Here is a 24,529-nt window from a genome sequence, read left to right as displayed (position 1 = left end):
CTAACACATCAAAGGCTTTCACACTCTTACAGCTAATTACTGGGGGCTACATTCCCAGTCACATGGGTAGTGCCAAGGACTGAACAGCAGCACCTCAAGTGCCACATGTTAAACATATTATTGATTGGTTCTATATCTTAACTTGTGGACATTCAGCTAAAAGACTTGCAAGTTCAAAAAGTTCTACTATAAAATCACCTTTTCCACACAGACATATAAAGTAGCAGATGACCCAAAACCTGAAAGTCCAGTCAAGCTTAAGGAAGGAGGGCAAGGAGAAGAGACCCCTTTAACTCACATTCATCATTTTAGCCTTAAGAATAATACAAGGCAAATAACTAATTGTAAACAGCTGTAAATTAGATCAATTAGGTTCATAAAAACAACTCTCAACTTTCTCCCACTCAGTAATCAATTTGCAACATGGAATTTATTTCAAATAAAATGTAGTTCAGGGCTTATATTTATTCTAGTTAAAAAACATTCTACTAGGCTGCAGATCTGCTACTTAAGGAAGATAAAGACTGAGCATGTGCACACACCCCACCTCTCCCCCTAAACACAAAATTAAAAAAGTGACCCACTATGCTAAGCCTGCCAGGCTTTTTGTTAGCTGGCTTGGAAGTAAGCGTAGGTTGTCTGTGGAGAAAGAATGCTGCTTCAGCAGTTCAGAATGAATTTCAAGCCTCTGTTCTATTTTATCTTTTGTAAGTGTAATGTATTCAACGCAATAGTGAACTGACAATTTAAATAACTACATTTTAAAACAAATGAAGCATTGATGTTAATGTGTGAAAATGGTCCCAACCCCTTGGAGTCATGGTTCCCACCATTGTTTACTTTGACAACAGGATATAATTGCTTACTTACTTGGCAGCAAACTTTACCATCTGCTTGCTTGCATGGTCTCCCACAGCCACAAGAGCCTGCACATTAAACTGCTGCTGACGTAGGACTAAAAAACATTGCTTCCCTGAATAAAAGGAGAAAAAAATGCAGGTGTATTAAGGCCAAGTTACTCAGGATCTTTGTGAATGAAAAATGTTTTAATACTTTGAAATTAAGCCTGAGTTTTAACACAAACGAAACAAGGTACATATGCATGAGCATTCGAAATTGCAGATAAGCCAGAATGATCTTATCTCTAATGTATGAAAAAAAAAAACCAACAACTTTTTTCTATAAATAACAAAATCTGTTTTTAAAGCAACTTGAGTAAGATCACTGATATTTATACAAGATAGAAAGCTAGGACTGAAAACTACAAATCACAAGAGGTCAGAATGGTTGTACGAATAACTACAGAGCATATCAGTATTCACTGATCTTTGATAAAGTTACCCTTCTTAATTTTGATATTTTCCAAATAATTCATTTGTGAGAATGGCCCTACTGTTGCACTTGCCTTTTGACACTTCTTCTAAAATCTTAATTATTTTTAAATACCAGAAGTTTAGTCATAAGTTTTACTTTTCCTAAAGTTTCTCCCACTTTTATTCCCCAAGGTTTCACTTTACATGAACTGCAGGTAAACCGAGAGTCTTCTCCAGTCTATATCACTTTAGAATAAGTCAAACAAACAGTCTCTCTCTCCTTGTCCCTTCCTAAATTTACTCAGTCACTGCCAAAATTAAAGAATAAATGAAGTTAAAGGCATCTAGGTAACTACAGACCTGCTCTGACAATCACTGAGAGCAAAAAAGTCTTGATTTTATGTCATAGGGACTAAACATCAGCACACACACACACACACACACAAAACGAGAAAGAATATTGATTCTGGAGGAGGACAAGAACTTAAACAGTTAAAAACCTGAGGGAAATTCCTAGAAGATCAATTTATTCAATCTAGAATTGAAGGAATAGACAGCAAGACAATGGTAGTAGCTTGCAGAGAGTACAACAATGCAGTTTGTTGATTTCTGAAATACGTCTCTCTCACTCAGTGAAGTGAAACCCACTCAAACCGATTTAATTGACAGTTGCAACAACCTGGCATTTCTTTTCACACTTCTAATGAAAATTTACTGAATTTAATTTGCAGCAAAGTTTATGATTTTAATTGCATTTTGTTCAGACACAGAGTGTTAATAACATACATTCCATTGTTTTAACATCCCTTGACAAGATGCGTCAACACCTTTTTAATATCCAGCTCTGACTCATAATGATACAGCAATATTTCCATTAAATTGTTGACAGTGCACATGCTAAAAGCCAGATGCTTCCCTAAAAATTGTCATTGTAAGTTTGTTGGTTACCTACATTGCAGAACACTAAAATCAACACACTGTCTATATGTAATGGGGTTTTATGGCTTGCTGTACCCGTAAGGGCAGCTAATCAGCAACTGGAACCCTTACAGGTGTCCCTCTGCTTTGGCCACCGTGGGTTTCAACTGCCTGGATTCTTAGCTGCTAACTGGTGGTGTGTTCACCTGTTTATGATAGTCAGGAACCTACCTTACTTTCCTCTATTGTTACAACTATCTCCAACCTGGTACTTATCCCTATGACTAGTCTGATACCCGGTGAACATACTATTCTGACACCCCCCCACACACACACACAATATCAAGGTACACTTTATTTACAATGGGAAACAGAGAAAGCATATAAAAGGGAAAGGGAAGATCGATTTGGAGTGGGTACATCAATAACACCATATAACCCACAAGTAACACTACCCCAGAGGGTGGACTTTCCTAGATTCACAGGTCCAGTTTATTCCACATTAGTGGGCTCCATATATCTTGATGAGTTGTTGCAGGCCCGACAATACTTGAGTGCAGCAAGGTGATGAGGGTGCAAATTCACCACCAAACCATGACAATTATGTGGAACAGCCTGACTTCTAGTAGTAGGCTTAGCTGCCATCTCTTCCCAGACTCATTTCCAGGAAACCATACCAACTTCCCAATAGGCAACAAGTGATTCCTGTAAAGAGTTCTGACATTATCTCCTTTCTTCCTTCTCTCTGGAGTCGATATACGGGAATCCCAAGTAATTTCTGAATGGATGGGGTTCTGAATGTCCTCTGTCTCCAAGATTGTTCTTCCCTCTTCCTCCCAAGTTCCTTGTCAAAATCTGGTCTCCTGGGAGTAGTTCTTGCTCCTTTATGCATTGATCACGTTGAGTCTAATTCTGAGTTTCTGTCTTCACTTCACTGTCTTCCGTCTCCATAGCCAGTTGACAGGAGTTCTTCAGTTGTTGCTTTAATTTTTTTTTAAGTGTAAGTGTAAGTGTGTGAGAGAGAGAGTTATATATATAAAAATTAAAGTATATCTATAAGATACATCTCAGGGAGACAAGTCATCTGGAGTCACCCCAAAAAAAGTGTCCAAAGGTTGTCTTGCTTCCTTCCTAAACATTAGATAATAAAAGGCAGAATACATTAGCATCGTTTCTGGTACAATTAAAAATGTGTACTAGCTGTGAAATGTGTTGGCTTCATTTGTGCTTTTGCATTGGGCTGAGAGTCCCAACCACGTACAAAATCATCCTTTTGAAACGTTCCGACTGTGGATCTCCTTGTACGTGATACGGAGACAGCCAAGATTATTTTATACCAATTATTTGTAGTAGTTCTTTAATAAGTCTATTTTCTGGTCAGAGCGAATTCTGGCATGCCAACCATAGTGCATAAAGTACTTGTCCGTAATATCTTGGCTACAGCAATAGCACATATTGATCTTTTGTGGGGAACGCCTGTGCATATCAAGTGAAATGGTCGGTTATCACTAATACGTTAATATTCCCTTTGTTGTTAGAGTCTAAGGACAGAAAGTTAATACACAAAAGATATATGGGTCCCTTGTTTTGGATATTAAGTGGGAAGATGGGTTAAGTCTTTTGAGCTAAACATTTGGCATAATCCTTAAAATATTCCTCTACATTCCTTGCTACTCTGGGCCAACAGAACCTTCTTCTTACCATCTCAAGTGTCTGGTTTATCCTAGAATGCCCCCCTTCATCATGCAAGGACTTCAGAACCAGGTCCCTGAAATCTCCTGGCAACACTAGCTGACAATAAGGTGATGAAGCAAGTTCCTAGTCTCTTGACATAATAGGCCTCCTTTCAATGTTTACTAGTCTCTCTCAAGGTCAGTTTGATATCTGGATGTGCATTCTGTATGATATTCACAGGTCTACCTAACCTTTTGGCAATCAGGATCACTTTCAGCCTAGGATCTCTAAAGCTGGGCACTAGTGGTATCTTCCTGGTGCAATCTGTGTAATGAGGTAAGATCCAGGTGGGTGGTATTTGTATATACCTCAGATATAGCACCAGGAGGGGCTCTAAGCATGTTGATAGCCCTAATCTGGTTCACGACTGCATCAATAGGCCAGATCTCAGCCATCTTACACAAAGCTCTCACTCCAGTATCTGGGATGTCAATTCATGGTCTGGCAACCTCCCCTTAGGTGCCCTTCAGGATAATGCATCAACATCCAAGTTCACATATTCTGGAAATTACAGGTGGCCAGTGCTGTTAACCATGTAAGCTCCATGGCATCCAAATGGGACTTCAGGATATAAAGTTAAAGGATTGTTATATGTATGGACTGTGAATTTCACTCCATAGAGATATAATTGTGGAATCTCACAGTCTCTCAGTCACCCACTTTGATGACAAGTACTCTAGTTTGTGAACTGGACAGTTTTTCTCTGACAATGCTAGACTCCTACTAGCATAGGCAACTGGTCTCCATACATCTGGATATTCTTGGTAGAGAATCCTCCCAGTTCTTCCTCACTAACAGCCACATACATGCTTCTGTGATACTAAAAAAAATGGGTGTCAGTGCATCTATAACATCCAAAAAGTGTTCTTACAATTGGGAGTCTCCCACTCTCCAAAGGGTTGACTCTGTAGTAGTTGGCACCTACATGCAGAGCCCGACCTTTTCCTTTAAGATTTCATTTAAGGGTTGACAAAAGGCAGAAAATCCTTCTACAGATAGCCTGTAATAACGTTAGAACCTCAAGATTCTTTCAAGATTTTGGTCTTGGCCATGTCATCATGGCTTCCAGCTTATCTGGATCGGCAGTAACTCCATTTTAGAGACAACATGCCCTATATACTTTACTTTTTCTTGACAAAACTGGCATTTGTTTGGAGAGAGTTTCAACTTTTATTCCTGCAGGCAGTCCAACACTTTCCACGAGAGTTCTTCATGCTCTTCCAAAGTGTGCATGAACATTACCAAGTCATCCAGATACACCAGGACTTTCATAAAGTTCACGTCACTAACCATTCACTCCATTAACCTCTGGAATGTGTCCAGGGCCCCTGATATTCCCTGGGGGCACTCAGAAATTTGTAGACTCCGAGTGGACACACAAAGGCTGGTTTTTTATACTGGGCAGTTCCATGGGTATCTTGATAGTATCCATTTCTCAGATCCAAAACAGAAAAGCGACAGCTTCCTATTAGGCAGTGTAAGGCATCATCACTCTTGGGGTAGCATACTAGCTAGGGACTGTACATCTATTCAAAGCATGTTAAGCTATGCACATGCATATATCCCCATTCTTTTTTTCTAGCCACAACAAATGGGAACGGATAAGGACTTCTGGAATTCCTGATGGTTCCTGCGGACTTCCAACCCCTAGATACGTTTCTGAACCTCTTCTACATCAGCAGATACTAGCTTCCTTGATCTTTCAGAGAACGTCCTATCATCATTCAAACAAAAGCAATGCTCAACTCCCTTAGCACAACCCATGTCCCACTCACAAGTGGAGAACACTTGGGCTCTCTGTGCTAGTTTCCATTTCAATCTCTCTTTCCACATCGGGAATTCCCTGATTCTGCCAAAGTTCAACATCTCTCGGTCAAATATGAATACAATCTTTCTGCTAGGGACAGTATGGGCCACAGTTGCAGCCAAATACCCGGGACTTAACACACTTCCCCAAGGGACAGTGTTTGAATGCTTACTTTCGTTAGCGACCAGTAGCTTTACCGACATTTTTGTATGAGATGACATTTTGGTCAAATCTAATGGCTAATTACAAGAATAATGTCATAGTTTTAATATTCTGAAATGCATTGCATTGCATACACAAATATTCTCAGTTCAAATTATGCATTACAGGACTTGAGAATTCGAACTGCAGATTTAATTTGCAATAACGTAGCTCTAACATGCAGCTGCAGACAATTTTAACACGTCTCAATAGATAAATGGAGAGCATCTGATACACATTGTTTGAAAGAAACAAAACAGTCAATGCTAATATGAAAATGAAACAAGCACCAAATAGTACTTAAAAGTTAACATCGCAATGATGTGAACACTAAAGACTTTTTACCCTATTATGCTGACTGCAGAAGTTCTACTCAGTGTATTTGATTTTCAGAAAACAGATCACAAAAAAATTCCATATCTCATGGATGGAAGGCGAAAACAAAGGAGACAAGTAGGTATGTAAGGATGAGCTTACTTGCGTGTGTAACACAAACAACATTAAGAGACTGCTGTAAATTAAAGTCTTCACAGCTTTACAGTTAAACAGAGCACAGCAGAGGTAAATGTACTGTTTTTTGTTTGTAAAATATGCCTCCACAAACTAACAGTACAAAGACAAATCTACTTTTCAGTGATATATATGTATCTATCAAAGATAATCTTCCACAGATAAATTATCCCTATTCTACATCCATCAAATACCAGTGTTTTGTAAGTGTTAATTTTTACTAAAAAAAGAACACACCACTATGGAGTTGCAAACAAAGAAAGGTGATCAGATAAAATAGATATTGAGAAATGTTGGTTTAGGGTTTAAGAAAAACACACAGTTCAGAACAGATACATAGTAATCATACTAGTAAATATTCAAGGAGAGGACGGTAAACTAAATGGGAGGACACTGATTTGCACAGGTTAGAAACAAAAATGTAGCAGTTTTACTAAAACCAAAAGTGAAAAGTTGTTTGCTACAGACTGATGGGAGGCTGCATTACAAAGTGATTCCAATATTTTTGTCACGAGTAATGTTGGTTTGGCTTGTTCGTATACTCCATAAAATATTCTCTTTTCTCATATCAGCTATTTCTAATCACACAAAATGATAAGTGATCAAACAAATTTCATTGCTGGGGATGATTAAAACAGCACAGTTAAAAGAAAACAGGAAAAATCTGAACTTCTTCCAAAGGACTAAACCATGTGAAACAAAATATCAAAGAGGAGACATGATCATATCTAGTTCAAGATTAGATGCCTTTTGAGATGAGACAAAGGGAAAAAGAAAGCATCAGAATGCAAGAAAAATATTTAGGTTTATAGTTCTTTTCATGCATCAAAATCTTTTGATGTTCCTTAAAACTTAAAGTTCATGAAGAGCTTTAACAGCCTACATTCAATCACTTTCACATGTGGAAATAAGGTTTGTCTCATAATAAGAACGTCAGTGTTCAAATCAGATACTGTTATAGCCAAGACAAAGTCTCACTAAAAGATATGGGTAAAAAATAATACAGGGCAGCCCAATGCAAGAGATCCTACACAGGGAAAAAGGTTTGTTTTGAACACTTGTTAGTTGGTTGGAGTTGTTAATTGGTTGCAGTAGGGGAGAGCCTAGGATTTACCTCAGCTAACTAAAATATATTACCTGCCCTGTCTAAACTAGGATTTTAAAGCATATTTTTTTTCCTAGTGAAAATAAGACCTTAATATCTAAGATGTTTCCCATATAAAATGTTCAGGCCTCCATCAGTGTAGCATGGGAAAAAAAAAAACAATCTTGCAATAAGCTGTGCCAAGAAATCTGGTTTCAATCTTCTAAGGTGTCATATTTTCTTATAAGCCTCTATATAATTACTGTATCTCTCAAAATAGAACAAGGGCTGCGAAAAAAAATCAAATATTTTCTATTAAAAAAATTTAATGTTTGTTTAATGCCCCCTCTACCCATTCTCCACTGGGGGGAAAAATGAGAAAAGGAAGAGGGAAGCAGAACCAAAGGAACTGACAACTGACCATTTTTAATTTTGTTTTGATGAAAAAATTTCAGATGTTTTCCATGTTGTTCAAAAGGAAATTTTTCTCTTTAGACAAGCTTTTTGATTATAAAAATGTGACCAACTCTAAATGTAACACTGTATTCATTTGTGGATATAGAAAGACAAATAAATTCTTCTCTTCGCTTGTGTTCTTAACTTTAAGGACCCAGGACTTAGGGCATAGTTATGTCAGTGTAGCTAAATTGCCATAACCCCATAATGTAGATGCAGCCAACACCAATGGAATGGGTTTTTCTGTTAGCATAGGAACTCTACATCCCTAAGCGAAGTTAGCTATGTTGACATGCTGCATCTACACTGGGGATTAAGTTGGCAATGCTATCATGGTGCTGTCTGCACCCAGATTGTCCCGAACAGAATCCTCTCACCCCACACCTGGATCCCCCCTGGTTGAGCCTGCCTGCCCCACACCTGATGCACCTGGCACAGAGCCGTGGGTGCTTCTGGGGCAGACCCAGGCCTTGTGCTATATCAGCGTTGGGTGCATACATAATAAGAACATAAGAAAGGCCGTACCGGGTCAGACCAAAGGTCCATCTAGCCCAGTATCTGTCTACCGACAGTGGCCAATGCCAGGTGCCCCTGAGGGAGTGAACCTAACAGGCAATGATCAAGTGATCTCTCTCCTGCCATCCATCTCCATCCTCTGACGAACAGAGGCTAGGGACACCATTCTTACCCATCCTGGCTAATAGCCATTTATGGACTTAGCCACCATGAATTTATCCAGTCCCCTTTTAAACATTGTTATAGTCCTAGCCTTCACAACCTCCTCAGGTAAGGAGTTCCACAAGTTGACTGTGCGCTGTGTGAAGAACAACTTCCTTTTATTTGTTTTAAACCTGCTGCCTATTAATTTCATTTGGTGACCCCTAGTTCTTGTATTATGGGAATAAGTAAATAACTTTTCCTTATCCACTTTCTCAACATCACTCATGATTTTATATACCTCTATCATGTCCCCCCTTAGTCTTCTCTTTTCCAAACTGAAGAGTCCTAGCCTCTTTAATCTTTCCTCATATGGGACCCTCTCTAAACCCCTAATCATTTTAGTTGCTCTTTTCTGAACCTTTTCTAGTGCTAGAATATCTTTTTTGAGGTGAGGAGACCACATCTGTACACAGTATTCGAGATGTGGGCGTACCATGGATTTATATAAGGGCAATAATATATTCTCAGTCTTATTCTCTATCCCCTTTTTAATGATTCCTAACATCCTGTTTGCTTTTTTGACGGCCTCTGCACACTGCGTGGACATCTTCAGAGAACTATCCATGATAACTCCAAGATCTTTTTCCTGACTCGTTGTAGCTAAATTTGCCCCCATCATGTTGTATGTATGTTAGGTGCAGCCTCACCGATGAGTCTGGGTCCTGGGGGTAAGGAGGCTGCAAGGTGATCTCCCACCTTTGTGCAGCCCCTCCTCACTGCCATGCTGGAGCCTCTGCATTTATTTATTGACAAATAAAACTTGCAGAATTTTGTAGCATTTTAAAATATTGTGCGCAGAAATTTCAATTTTTTGTCAAAGAATGCACTCAGGAGCACAATTATAGAACTCAAGACAGATCTCCCTAAATTTAACTTTTTTAAATGAGAACAAATTAAAACTTTTAAAAATCATATAAAGAGAGAGTCTAATTGTCTTAAGGTTATTTTCTGATCTGAGGGTAGGACTCTGACAAAGCAAGAGAAACCAGAACAAGCTCGCTCTTTCCTTCATTCTCTTTTTATTCTCTCTCTCTCTCATTCTCTTTTTTTTATTATCTCCACAGAAAGATTAACTAAACTGGTTTCTCAGGGAATTTTTTGGACTGAACTCTTCTCCCCTCTTTGCCTTCTGCATTTTTTCCTGTTCTCAGATTACTATCGTGTAATTTCTGAGGACCATTTTCTTTATGTTCTTTACTCAACAAATCTGGGGAGGACTATCAACTCTCAACAGAATAGACAAAAACAGCTGAAATCAGCCCCAACAGTTGTCAGTGTCTGATGTAACCTGAAAGGCCAAAGCCTATTTCAGTTTGCACACTGCAAGTGAATCTCAAGGGAGAACTTCTGGTTCCAGTGAAGAAAAATGGCTGTCAGCCTTGTGTGACAGCCCATAGTACTCAGGACCTACAGAGGACTTTCCCTTTCTCTCAGCTGAGAGAAAGGGAATTTTTTTGTTTGTTTGTTTTAATTTGAAGTTTTTTGGTAATTTGAAACTACAATGGTTTTGTTTTCTTTAGAGGACAAGATGTCAACAAAAACTAAGCCATAAATTAATTATTCAGCTTGCAGAGTGATTTTGGTCTGTGCAGCGATTTGGAATGCGATTCAGTTTTGCTTAGAAATCTGAATGTTTATGTAGCTGTGAAAGTATGTTTTTAAACAAATCTCTAAAGTTCAACTAAAATAGAATGACTAAGATCGTCTTTTTTAAAACTCTTGGATACCGTTTGCCTACAAAGTAAACTTAGTAAAAGTAATGCTACATACAGCAAAATGTGTTATTTCAATACAGATTCCAGTTTAACAAAGAACAACCTCAGAGTCTCTCTTCTCTCTAACATTTTAGGGGGGGAGGGGAGAGAGAGAGAGAGACTGCTACTGTCTCAAATTATCACATAGGGCAGCAAGATGGCAGCTGCCATTCTCTAATTTGCATTGTTTTTACGATAACTAAAATTTAAATGTGAAATAAGTGCCAATAATTGTTTTGAAAAAGGATAGTGAAATTCTGGAAGTAAACTGGTATTTTCTTGTGACACACACATAAGTAGTAGAAGTTTTATAATGTTGCTTCTCTCTGGTGAAGGAGACATTGTAAGGAAAATACAAAATACTCAGTTTATTGTAACAACAAAACAAGAAAAAACTTGGATGCATCTCACCTTTAGCTCTGCTTGTATGAATCCTGCCACGAACCCAAACCACTTCATCAGCTTTCTCTACTGTCAAGTCATTTATTCGAACCAAAACTCGATCTGTATCAAATGAAAAAGTTATTTTGATATGTTGATCTTAATATAAATATTATTTGTCATTGCATTCTAAACACTAGACTTTTCTACAGCACTTGCTCATCTTTGTATGACAAAACCAAAACCATTACTAATTAATGGGTGTTAAAAAGCATTAAAAACACCCCAGTCCCATTTGCAACATGCCATGAATTGCTTTGATCAACTAGCTTTAAGATGGTTCAGGCTAGTTTACAGGTTGACTTGTAATTGTCACTGGGGACAAGGTCTAAATGAGTTTAGAGATTAGAAGTAGTGTAGGTAGAAAGTCATGCTGAACATCAGTTTCTAAACTCTGTTAATTAATTAATTAATGCTTTTACAGCCCTTTGGAGACATAAAACCTTATAACAGGTAAATTATTTTGCAGGTGTACTGGCAAAAAAGCATGAACCAGAAACACTACAGAGCTATGGATGGATCCATAAAAAAATTCTACATGAGCAAACCCAAACTTATATAGCTCAATACTGACACGGAGGGCCTAAATCACTTTAAAAATACGGCCCAGTGTGCTGTGGAAGAACAGGGCTTATGCCTTGCAAGTGAAATCTCTATGTAACATACAGTCTTTTACTTGTCTGACAATGATTGCTTAGTCAGAATTCCTACATTATACTTTGGGAGTTAAATCCATTGGTCCTTTTGAAAACCCCACTAGACATGTTTCTGCATCTTTAGGTGCTTAAATATCCAAAGAGGCGGAATTTTTAAAAGTATGTCTACACAGCCCATGGGAGTGAGCCTCCAAGCCTAGGTTGACAGACTTGAGCTAGCACGGCTCATGCTAGCACTGTAAAAATAGCTCTATAGACAGCACCTTGAAGTTGCATCTCAGGCTGTTGAGCTTAGGAGGGGGTGGGCTTCAGAGCCGGAGCATCAGTGCAAACCACACGTTCAAAGTACTGAATATACAGCTATTTTTTAAGTTCTAGCCAACCCAGGCTCACTCCCACAGACTGTGCAGACATAACCTACAAGCCTAGAAATTTGTATACCATCTTTGGGCTGGTGCTGAAGTGCCATGTTATATTAACTATAGCCAAATGGAGACTGCGAAATAGAAAGGAAAAAATTCCAAGAATGAAGAAGTGACACTGGAAAACCAAAGGCCATTCTGAAAATTAAGGCTTTGTCTAGATTAGGATTTAAGGATGTGGTGTTAGATCACGTTAGTGAATGTATGCTAACACACACTATAAAAGTCCAAGGTCCTCCTAGGCTTTACCAGCTTACTATGTGTTATACAGTGCACTGTCTACACTAGACTTTCATAATGTGTTCACTAACATGGTCTAACGATTCATAGAGACAATGGTTTAAGTGTCTTGATTAAAGTGCAATTTTGGAAGCAATGCATATTGCTTTTAAGTTTTAAGCCATCACTACTTTGGAATGAAGAATGGAAAGTCAGTTAAGAATGAGAACTTCACTTACTACATGCCTCTGTGCATCTCATAAAACTCTAAAGACCATATGTATTTATTTTTTAAATTCCTATAAATGGGAATTGTGTGTGGTCAGTCAAGGGCAGAATATGGCCCATAAAGCAGCATATTAAAGTATTTTCAAAATATTTTCCCCAATAAATCGATAGTTAAAGGGATTAACTAACCAGACAACTGACATTTCACACTGCCGCAAACAGTTAATACGGTAACTCCATGAGAATAGCTTTATTTCTACCTGTCTTCTCAATTGTACTTCTTCCTAATTTCTTGGCTGTAACTTTGCTGAATAATGTTGAACACTCACTTTTATTTTTAAACAGTATCTAATGTTCAGTTACAGTATAAGTAACTTTTTATAACCCACAAATTCTAGCAACAACATCTAATCATTCATAGTTGATATGTGGTTAAAACCACTACTCATTAAAAGGGATAATGGTTTTATCTTCACAAGAGATATGTTATACCAGAAATCTAAGGTAACAGAGCTCAATCCCTGCTTCTAGGATTCTCCATTCAGTGGGATCCACCTTTTCCAAATACCAAATGTAATTTCCCTAACTAGAAACCCGATCATCCCTACTCCGAGTTTCCCTTTCCATCAGAACTCTCCCATCGCTTGCCCACTCCAGGTTACTGTCTGCCATTCTGAACTCCTCTCTGCCTTTGAATACCTTTCACAACTTGCCCTGCAATAGTATTATTCTCTATTGGGGTGGGATTTAATTTCTGGGATTTAAGTTTTTGGTCTGGAAAATTCTTTTTTTACAACAACATGAGTACATTAAGATAGTTCTAGGTAACATATATGTCATTTCACCTAAAATTCTGTTAGCAACACATTCATAGTTGTTTTGCAATTAGCACTACTCCTCCAAATAGGAAAGAACTAGTCATTCCTTTGCAAATAATAGACACATAGAAACAAAGAGCTACAAAACGAAAGTACACAGAGGACTCAGATGGAAAATCTACCCAGCTGGAAAGGGTGTTATCGAGTAACAATTCCCGATCTTTGAATTTCAGCATTGCTATTGCAAATATGCAAATAGTGCAACCTCTAGTTTCCAGCACTTCTAAAAGTTTGATATTTAGGCAGAACTAGAATTACCTTAATTTAAAATCACAATGTTTCAAAGCTACAACTTTTTCCAGGAGCTAACATAAAGACAGACTGATATGTCACTCTTTTTACAAATCTCTAATGCATTAGACTTAACAAGCAATCTACATTAAATTAACATTTCTAAAAGTTTACTGTACACAATGGTCCATGACAACTCACATTTTGCTATGAATTTTTATATAGTTTAAAAATGAATTTGAATTATTTCACCTTACATAGAAAGGGTAATAAAACAAGCTCCAAAGAGAGAATAAAGAAAACTATTTTTCCAGAAGTAAACACAGCTACTTTTGTAGATTGTTGCTTCTCTAACATTTCTAAAATTCACTCTTCTATCCTCTCTCTGCTAACATGCTGATTGTTCATGCCAAGATTTGTTCTTGCCTTGCATGACTGTAACCCTGACCCTCATCTCTCTTCAAGGCATCCAAGAAGTTGTAGCTAAAACAATCCTCCCTTCATGCTGTTCCAACTATGTCCCCTCTCCCAGGAGTCCCTTTAATGGCTGTCTTTTCCCAGATCAAACTCAAGCTCCAAGTCCTCACCTTCAAGGTGCTACACTTTTTTGCTTCTGCCTACACATCAACCTTTATTTCTATCTACCGTCCTGTTCACTCCCTAAGCTGTACCCATTCTTTTCACCTTGTTGTTCCTTCTGTCTCTTCCTCCCACTTGTACATCTATGCCTTTTTTCTATACTGTGCACTACACCCAAAACAGCCACTTCCTTTTAGGGTGACAAAAATCCTCACCTGTTGTTCAAAACACACTATTAAATTACTTATTATCCACTAATTCCACTCCAGCTTCTCTTGTGGCTGACCTTATTCTAAACAAGGAAAAATTTAACCAATAAAACAAGCTGTATCAACTGTACAAGTCAATCTTCATTGTAAACAAAGCTCCTTCATTCCCTCCCCCAAACCTTTGTCTTTATCAGTGTTTGCCCAATTTAGATTGTATATTCCTAGAGGCGGGGTCTGTGCCTTTTGATATTCCTATGGTGCTGCATAAATATAAAAGGCAGAGAGTGGAAGATGACTTATGAAGGTTGAGTAAAAAAAAGCTGAAATTCAAAGGCTGTAAAGATGCAAGTAGTTACAGCAAAGGGAAATGGGCTAAAGGGAGGGAAAGTCAATTGGGTTTAATTAGCAATCATAGCCTGAAGCAGACAGGAAAGATTCTAAAGACATGATTTAATGGGACGTGAGAACATCAAATAGCCACAGGGTTGCCAACATTAGCAGAAGAGAGACTGAATTTATAGAGTTACAAAAAGGCCATGATTGAAGGAGGAGATGGGTTTGAGATCAGTGTAGTAGGGAGGAATACCTATGAAAATGTTGTGTGAAGTAGCAGAACAATTTTTACTTAGATTTGGAGAGAAATAGGAATCCATGAATATAGTGGGATGATTATAGTCCTGTTTCCTAGACTGGGAGAATAAATTGGCTGTATCATTCCGTACCTTTCGGGCTAATTGTCAAGTGACTACTGATTTTGGTTACTCAACTAAGATGTCTCAAAACGTGGGCGCTAAAAAATTGAAGTATTCAAAATCACTTTTGAAAATTTATGCCACTAAATTTAAGGAGAAGCAATTTCATTAAACAAGTTGGGAAGTGACTGAGGGTCAAAGAAGGATGTATTCTAGTAATGTTCCAAAATAATGAACAAACTTAGAGACATGAAATATGGGGAAAAAAATATGTAAGTAAAAACCCCAGTCAAAAACAGCCAAAGACACAAGCCAAAAAGGACTTTTTATCCAGGTGAACAGACAGTTTCAGAATCTAAACTTCGAGTGGGAAGTTAGTGCAGAGTTAGAAGCCAATGGATAATACAGACAAAAACAAAGGCCTTGACCTAATGGTGATAGTCAAGGTTAAAGATAACACCACCCCCTCAGGAAGAGATGGCCAATTTCTTTGGTTCTTGACAAAAACCTAAAGGCACTTCATAGGGAAAAGCGAAATGAGAGACAGTGGAAAGGAAGTATTCAAAGAGGAGTGTGCTGGATACATAGCATGAGCAACAGTATTCAATGTCACACTGAGATCAAGTAGGATGTGTAAAGACTAATCCATAATGAGAGGCAAGGAAGAGATAGTATTAGTACTCCACAGTTTACCATATTAAGACAATTAGATGTTTTTATACTGTGCCCTTCCAACACATAGTGATCACCAAACACTTTCTTTTAGCAGGAAAGTGACAACATAGTTCAACTGTAGGGAGAATATCGTAGAGCAAACTACAATTGTAAGGACTTGTGAGAAGATCTGAGCAGCTGAACATGTAGACAAGTACTTTTCCACTGTTTTTCTTTTAAACGAATATTGTTTCTCCTTATAAATCCCAACTTTTCTCAGGCACGTTGGTTCTGTGGACCTTGTAATCTGAAGAAAACATTTTCAGATAAGCATATACAAAATGTCCTATTTTTCAGTGAGGCAGAATCCACAAATCCTGACTGTGATTTTAAAAGTAAGAGAATTTCTGGGGGTGAGGGTGTTAATTTTGATGAACTAAACAAAGTTTTCTTTTTTCCTACTAGAACTCATCTACTGAAGAACTACAGCACCAGGCACTATCCTGCCAAACCATAGGTTGATGACCATATGGCCCCGTTACAGATATGTCTGTAAGACTCTTTTGGGCAAGAACATGGCTATTGATCTTAAGGAGTTTGTTCTAATTTATGACAGAGGAACCATATTCCATGGTTTGTATGTCTTCAATATACATCATTTCATCCACCTGGAAATTGATGGGTTTGCAGCTCTTGCCACACTCTGAAGGATCATATAGGAAATCTAGGATCACAGGTCTGCAATCTCTTCTCGTGTAAAGTAGGACAATCTGTCCCTTATGTCTGCTGTTTCTCTGCAGAATGGTCTGTATTTCTTCCTGTGCTGTCTAGTCATTGTCTTTTCTTTTTATTTCTTTGCTTCTATTGGTCTCTCTGCCACTATTTTACCCAATGATTTTCTAAACAATTTCTAGAAGCTGTTTACCCTCTATGATGATTTTCCACATGTGACTACATATAGCACGTTGTAATTCACCACTCTGGTTGAGAAGGGGAGTGTGTCCATATGGACGTCAGAGAAGAACAGTTACTATAAACTTTTTCAAGAAGGAAGCACCCAAATTATGGGCTCTCTTGTCTTGAGTGGTAGTTCCTCCAAGACTGTGAATCCATGCAAGATACCATGGGGTAGATATTGCTGATGCTGTTAAAGGAAATTATGAGTCTGGTTTGGCTCTAAGCAATAAGACCACTCTTCTGTCAGTGGAGTCCTTTGGTAAGAGGCCTCCCTTCCTATGTTACCACATTCTTAACTAAGAATGAGAAAGTGGCATCTACCTTGGTCTTAGATTTGTGATTATAGAGTTTTCTACCTTCTTCTGTGAGTTGTTTTGGTTTTGAGGGGCTTTCCCACTCAGATCTGACTACCTCCTCCAATACCAAGTGGAATGGATTTGGACACTGGCAATGCTCGATACTGAGAACTTTTTTTTTTTTTTTTGAGGCGGCCAGATGCAGGCAGGTTTGCAGAGCTAGAGTCAGGGAAAGAAGTGCTAGAACATGCCACAAATCTGCCAGCATCAAGAACACAGAAATACGGGGCTGGGATACCTGTACCCCACTTAATGGGGGAGTCCCTGCTGGAGTCCCAGTGTTGCATACTAGGAGAGGGGGGCTGTAAGCTGGGCAGCTGCAGAGAGAGAAGCTGTAGCCTGGATGCCAGGGCTTTCCACAGAGAGCAGGGGTGCTGGGGGCCCATGGAGCTGCACAATACCCCACACCGCTGCTGCCCTGCTCACAGCTTCCCTCCAGACCCACAGCAGGTAGAGGGACCTGCCCTCATGCTCCCCAGCTGCTGCCCTGCCCACAACCCCTCCTCCCCACTGAAAGCCTGGGCATCGAAGTTCCAGTTCCCTATCCATAGGCAGTTTTGAAGGGCCTCCAGCCAGGGAAGGCACATCCCGGCACTTCTTTTCCCAGCTGCAACCCCACAAACCTGCCCTCTGCTTATTGGCAACTGCTGCATAATGGCAACTTTTTGCTAGTAACCGAGGGGTTGTTAATAAGCAGAATCTATTGAATTTCCCATAGCTCCTGCACTTTCCCCCTTCACAGCATTTCTGGTGGGATTTCTTTGGATTTGAGATCTCTGGTGCAGGGTCTTCTCTGAAAGGCAAAGAAGGGTACTGCGCCTTATCAAGATAAGGAGGTCCACAAGGCTGCTTGGTGGAAGGTCTGAAACTAGCAGGAGGGAGCTGCTCTTGGGACTCTATTGTGGTGCAAATCTCCAAACCAAGAAGCTCTGGAACACCAGATCTGCTTGCTGGGGTAGTCAGCATCCCCCTGGAGAAGGGCACAGGAGGAAAAGCAGCTTGGGCAATCCTTATGGAGTTGGCCCATAAATATGTATCACCTTTTCTTTGTTAGTATATCTTGATATGTCAGTTCCTTGTCCTTCGGTGGCCCCACATAGTTTGTGCAGAGCTGCAACCACCAGCAGTGGCTATGGATGTAGTATCCAGCAGCTTCCTACAGCCTTTGGATTCTCTGGCTTGAGAACAGCAGCCGCATAGGTTTGCCACTCCCAGTATGTACCCATAGGTTTCAGGCGGGCTTATACATGGGACGGTTAGCCTGTGCTGCTGCAGCTACAGTATTATTTTTATTGTGCTAGTTCAGATGAGAGCTTGCACAAGCATGTGTACGCAAACTGGGACTCACCCGCACAGCTCATAATGTAGATGTAGCCATTGATCCATTTTAGGGAGGCACTGCTTGCTGCTACTCCTGTGGCTCTTTCTCCTCCCTTCCTCATTTGCTTGCCTTGCTCTGCATTTCCCTGAGCAGAACCCACACAATCACTTTCTTGGAGAGGCAGCAACTGCCAAGTCTTGGTCTTTCTGCAGAAGAGGCAAAGATCTCCCTTTACACAATCCATTATGGAGGATGTGTACAAGGGGCAGGTTTTTCCTGAAGTTTTACTATTTTCTGCCATAGTTTCTTGCATCTAAGGCTATGAGCCGAGACTAGTCCAGTGGTTAAGGTGCTGGATCACAGGAAACCTGGGTTCAATTCCTCATTCTGTCACAGACTGTGTGACACCTTGGGCAAGTCACTTAGTCTCTTTGTACTTCAGAACCCAATCTGTAAAATGTGAATACTTCCCTATTTCACAGCGGTGTTGTGAGAATAAAAATCCATGTTTGTTAGGTGCTCATGTACTGTGATGAGGGCCATAAGTACATATATAGTTATATGGCTAGATAGCTGCTGCAATATCTCATCAGAGTGCTTACTCCAAACCAAGGGAACAAATGCCATTCCATTTCCTAGGACTTGCTGAACTAATTTAAATTTTACTAAGTCAGTTTTAGAACAGTAACATTGTACATGGCAATTTTATTTTAATCCTGAGAAAGAGTCAAGCCTGCAGTGGGAGACAAAGAGAAAGACTCTTGATTCTTTGAGGGATATTTAGGTTGCTTCAGTGACTGAAAGGTCTGTCTCTACTTCCAGTACTGCAAACAAGCTGAATAGGCAGCGTGAGGGTCTGTGGACCTTTCCCTGCTAAAGAATTAACATTTTAACAAATTAGGCCATGTCCACACTGCATGGACAATAGCAGCATAGTTATGGCGCTGTAGCTATGCAAACATAACCCTGTGGTAGATGCAGCCTTCAGTAACAGAAAGGATTTTTCTATTTCTGTAGGAACACCATGTCCCTGAGTGATAGAAGCTAGGTCGACAGAAGCATTCTTCCATCAACCTAGCTGCATCTACCTCAAGGGTTAGGCCAACATAGCTTCAGCACTCGGGACTGGATTTTTTCATACCCAAGTATCGTAGTTATTTTGACCTACATTTTAAGTGTAGATCTGGCCTGAGTGACATCCATATTTTATTGTCTAATATTTCATCACTTGTCTTTGCAGATCAATGCAAATTCTTTCAGAGCCTTTAACATTTCAAAGCAATAATTCTGGAGTAACAATTGGAATGAATTTTTTTTTGTTGACACCTGTAATGTAGTAGTATAAATGGACATGGATAGGGAGACAAGTAGTGACAAGGGAGACAGAAAAACAGTCTAGCAAAGAAGTGTTTTAGTTCAAAACTGGCACCACAAGTATCCAACATAGTATCAATTGTTTTAGAAGTTTGTTTTGTTTTTGTAACTGACCTGATTTCTCTTGTGATTGTATCAGTGGTAACACGCCGTATCTCTCCTTAGCATAATCCTAAAAGGTGTTGGAGGGGACAAACAAAAATTATGTGTGTCAAAAAAAATGTATACTAAAGCATGTAAAAAATAATTGCATAGTCAATTGGCCCATGTTAGGACAACAGGGTAATCTAAAATAATTATAGCATTATTTCCTATAAGCTTCCCTATGTGTTATTATGATAGCCAAGATAAGCTGATGTACCATTGACAACTGTTACAAGATTAAATGCATGGGAACAGGGTATTATAAATAGAGAGATCCCAATCCTGGAATCCATTTTCCCTCTTAGTCCCCTGGAGCCCAAATCTGCAGATCTCCAGGGAACAAAGTAAAGTTCATCAGTTTACTCAGGTGTGTGCCTGACAAGTGAAAAGATTTGGCAAGCTTCTTATTCTATTGGAATATTTTGGCAGTTGTGTACATTTAATTGCAGCTAACAGAGGCTTACCAGTCTATTGTTTTTAGTGAAGCCATCTTGCCCAGAATTAATTATGAAGGGTTCCTTTTTCACATTTTAAAATTAAACAAGTCACTCTCTGGGTACGTGTTATTGATGTTTGTCCCACATGCCATTATTAAGGCTATGTCTACACTACTGTGGTAAGTCGACCTATGCTACGCGACTCCAACTATGTAAATAACGTAGCTGGAGTCAACGTACCTTAGGTTGAGTTACCGCAGGATCTACGCTGCAGGATGGGGTGAGGTCGATGGGAGACTTTCTCCCGGCAACTTACCTTACTCTTCTTGTGGGGGGTAGAGCACAGGGGTCAACTGGAGAGCGATCTGCTGTCGATTTGGTGGGTCTTCATTAGACCCACTAAATCGACCACCAGTTGATCAATCTCAGAGCCTGAAGTGTAGAGCAGATGTAGCCCAGGGGTTGGCAACCTTTCAGAGGTGGTGTGCTGAGTCTTCATCTATTCACTCTAATTTAAGGTTTTGCGTGCCAGTAATACATTTTAACATTTTTAGTCTCTTTCTAGAAGTCTATAATATATAACTAAACTATTGTTGTATGTAAAGTAAACACGATTTTTAAAATGTTTAAGCATCATCATTTAAAATTAAATTAAAATGCAGAGCCCTCTGGACCAGTGGCCAGGACCCGGGCAGCGTGAGTGCCACTGAAAATCGGCACGCGTGCCATAGATTGCCTACCCCTGATGTAGTCTAAGGTAATGTTTTCTTTATATGCAAAAAGACTTTGGCTTACCACTCCTCAGCTTTGACCTGTGATCTCAAAGTGTAAGACAAACGCTTCCCAGGCCACCAGGATGCTGCCATAACTCATATTTTGGTGCAGGGACACTGAGGTGTTGATTTGGTACCTGACTGTCCCATGAGAATAATTGGAGTGTTTCTCATTGCTCGTGTGAGGACCCCGATCGTGTACACACCTATGACACAACCCCATGAAGGATAAAAAGCCATTCGTTTGTTGGGAGCTCAGACACTAGACTGAGAAGGGCCATATAAACACAGAGATCTCCAAACAGAGGTGCAGCTGCCCCCTTGCGGGGGGAGGAGCCCCTGTGACAGGCCAACTCCCGAGGCTGGGCACAGTTCCTCTGGGAGCCCGGGGGAGCGGGACGCGAGCACGAAGCCATCTCCGTGGAGTGGGCACTGGCTCCCCGCTCCCTGCCCTGGGGGGGAATCTTAGGGACACCTGCCTCCCCTCCCCAGGGCCTCCTCTGCAGCCAGCAGCCCCCGAAGGCCTCCCGGGGTGGGCAGTGCCCCCGTCCCTCACGGCAGCCCAAGCACCCCTCCAGGGACGGGCGGCCCAGCCCCCCGGACCCGGTGCCTTTTCCCTCACACCGCCCGGACCCACATCAGCAGGCGGCGGCTCCATGCTCGCTCGGTCGCGTTCCTGGCTCTTGCGGGCGGCGCTGGGCATCTGGCCGGATCCTGCAGCAGCTTCTGTCCCTTGGCGGCTCCCGTACAGGACGTGGCGAACCCGCTCCCCACCCCCACTCCTCGGCTCTAGCCGCACACACTTCTCAGTCCGCTCTGCCGCGTGGCCGCAATGCTTCCGGGCACACAACGCTCGCGAGAGCGGCTGTCAGCAACGGGAGAACAGCTACCTGCGGCCGTATCCTCTCAGAGAGTTCTGTTCTCTCGCGAGAAGTGCGGAGCCCGCTCGCGGCCTTCCCTCCCCTACCCCGCTAGCATCTCCTCTCGCTCAGCTCCTCCCGCCCCCGGGAGACTGAGGACCATCAGCGCCCCCCCCCCCGGCACTCGCTGCGGCCTTGTCCAGCAGCCCCCCCGGCCAGTCTGCGCTCCCCGCGGGCGGACGCCCCGCAGCCCCAGCCACCGCCTCTGTACCCTTCGCGCAGGCCGGTACCTGGGGAATAGCTCGCGCTGAAGCAAAGCCAGGTGCTTCCGCCCGCTGCAGGTGCCAGCGCCCAGCTGATGTCAGAAATGGCGGTTGTGCCCAGCTGTTTGGTGCCGTGGCTGCTTCTCCTCCCCCGCCCCCCAAGGCTGGGCGGGCTGGTTAGCACTCGAGTCCAGTTTAAATAAGAACATAAGAACAGCCGTACTGGCTCAGACCAAAGGTCCACCTAGCCCAGTATCTGTCTACCAACAGTGGCCAATGCCAGGTGCCCCAGAGGGAGTGAACCTAACAGGCAATGATCAAGTGAAATTGGAGTTTCGAGTGTCTGCGTTTGGCCTAACGAAGCTCTTGCTGTATGGCTGGTGTTCATCATGCCCTGCCCTGCGTAGTCTGTGCTGGCTCTAGTCCGGCTTTGCTCCCAGCTCAAGTCCGTGCGGTAATTTCCCTTTCTAGATCCATCTCACAGAGTTATGGACTGTAGCAGCCACGGACTCACATACATCACACAAGACAAAATCCTTCCTTGCCCCCTGAATTGCAGCATGCAGTTGGAAGGCATCACCAAAAGGGAGAAAATCTGGTTTGTATGCAGTGTTGCTGTAGCTCTGTTGGTTCCCGAATATTAGAAAAATAAGGTGGGTGAGGTCATATCTTTTACTGGGTCAATTTCTGTTGGTGAAAGCCAAGCTTTCAAGCTACACTGTCCTCTTCTTCAGGTCTGGGAAAGGTACTCAGTGTCACAGCTAAATGCAAGGGGAAACATTGTTTAGCATAAGCAGTTACCACATGTTCTAAGACTTGAAGAAGAGCTCTGTGTGAGCTTATCTCTCTTACCAACAGAAGCTGGTCTAATAAAAGATATTACCTCACCCATCTTGTCTCTAAAATCCTGTTTGAGACCAATGTTCCCTCTAATTTTTTACATCCGTGTGCAGAATGAATTTTGTTATGTGAACTGATAGGGAGGTGATGTGTGGTGGGGCTCAATTAATAAAATTTTAGGTGTGGGAGGGGGCGTGGCTGAGGCAGAGGATTGGGGTGTGGGGAGTGAGGGCTTCAGCTGGGTGTGCAGGCTCTGGGGTGGGGCCAGGGATGAGGGGTTTGGGGTGTAGGCTGCAGCAGGGAGAGAAGATTCCCCACAGCTCTCTCTCAACGGGCTCGGGGAGAGGTGCCTCTTCCCGGCCACAGCAGTTCAAATGCCGAGGGAGAGGCACCTCTCCTCCAGCCGTAGCCCTTGATAGCCTGGTGCATGGATGTGCAGCTTAAAGGGAATTTAGTTTGAGAATCTTTGTGGTACTTTCTTCTGTCTAGTGGAGAGGTAAGTTTAGATAATTAGCATATTGATAGTTGTATTATCTTTTAACAGTAATGTAAGAGCACCCCAAAAATGTAGACTTTCAAGAGGGGTCAGATTTCTCTTTCCCAGTTCTTACTGCTGCACTTAGTGACAGCAAATGCAAATCCTGTGACTCACTATAGATGAAAGGTGCATTTGCTGCTATATTGGAAAGGCTCGTTGCTCTCTGGAATTTTACTACCACTGAATTTGCTGCAGAATTGGCTTTTTCATTTAAAAAAAAAATTGTCACAGAACTGTCCAAATGCAAACTGATGCAGTGATGTTTGCCTATGTCTGCAAACAGCTTGAAGCAATAGCTCTAAGTGAACTACCCTATTAAACAGGATAGTAACTCTGAATCCTAAAGGTGGGAATTTAAAGGGCAGCATTAACTTTTTCATTGCTCATCCATTTACAAGAAACATCCACCTAATGTGCTTTTCCCACAGTCCAAACCACATCTCATACCTCTCCATGTGCCATGATCCCCAACTTTCCAAAAATCTTATCTTCCCCATGTCCTACAATACAGAAATGCATTTTCAGTACAAAATGCTGCAGCACACTGAAAATAAAGACATAAATTAAAATAGGGAAACTGTACTAACTGTATTCATTTTTATATTTGATTAAATACAAAACTCAATGGTCTGTGTATTTAAAGCTGCTGTAGGATTTCCAAGCAGTTGCACCAGAGTGCTGCAGAATCCAGGTCCCTTGGCACAAAATTCAGGTCAAGCTTGCTGAAAAGTAGAAGGGGCATTGTTTAAAGGTAAACAATAGCTCATCTGCTGCACCTTCTGTTATGGAAAATGGTTGACATTCACTGAGGCAATTTTATTGAAAACCATTTAATTCACCTGCAGTGAACCCAAGAGTGATGAGTAGGAATAAACCTGTTATTAGGCACAGACCTGTAAAAAAGGCACTAGGAACTTTGCCTAGAATGGGCTGGCTATTCCCTGTGGATTCACTGCGGAT

General features: G+C 41.1%; 1 protein-coding gene across 1 annotated transcript in view; it reads right to left on the bottom strand.

Annotated features, from left to right (window-relative positions):
- DARS1 (aspartyl-tRNA synthetase 1) overlaps window positions 1-21,771 on the bottom strand; it is a 68,232-nt gene extending 46,461 nt beyond the window's left edge. Inside the window, exons 1-4 of the mRNA XM_039494719.1 lie at window positions 21,706-21,771; window positions 19,829-19,886; window positions 10,909-11,001; window positions 871-973 (exon numbers count right to left, since the gene is read on the bottom strand). Coding sequence (XP_039350653.1) covers window positions 871-973; window positions 10,909-11,001; window positions 19,829-19,886; window positions 21,706-21,771 — 320 coding nt within the window. The remainder of the gene's footprint in view (window positions 1-870; window positions 974-10,908; window positions 11,002-19,828; window positions 19,887-21,705) is intronic.
- Window positions 21,772-24,529: the final 2,758 nt, after the last annotated feature.

This window comes from Mauremys reevesii, linkage group 11 (assembly GCF_016161935.1).
Source record: "Mauremys reevesii isolate NIE-2019 linkage group 11, ASM1616193v1, whole genome shotgun sequence".
NCBI classification, from domain to species: domain Eukaryota; kingdom Metazoa; phylum Chordata; order Testudines; family Geoemydidae; genus Mauremys; species Mauremys reevesii.
This window is presented reverse-complemented; position numbering and strand designations above follow the sequence as displayed.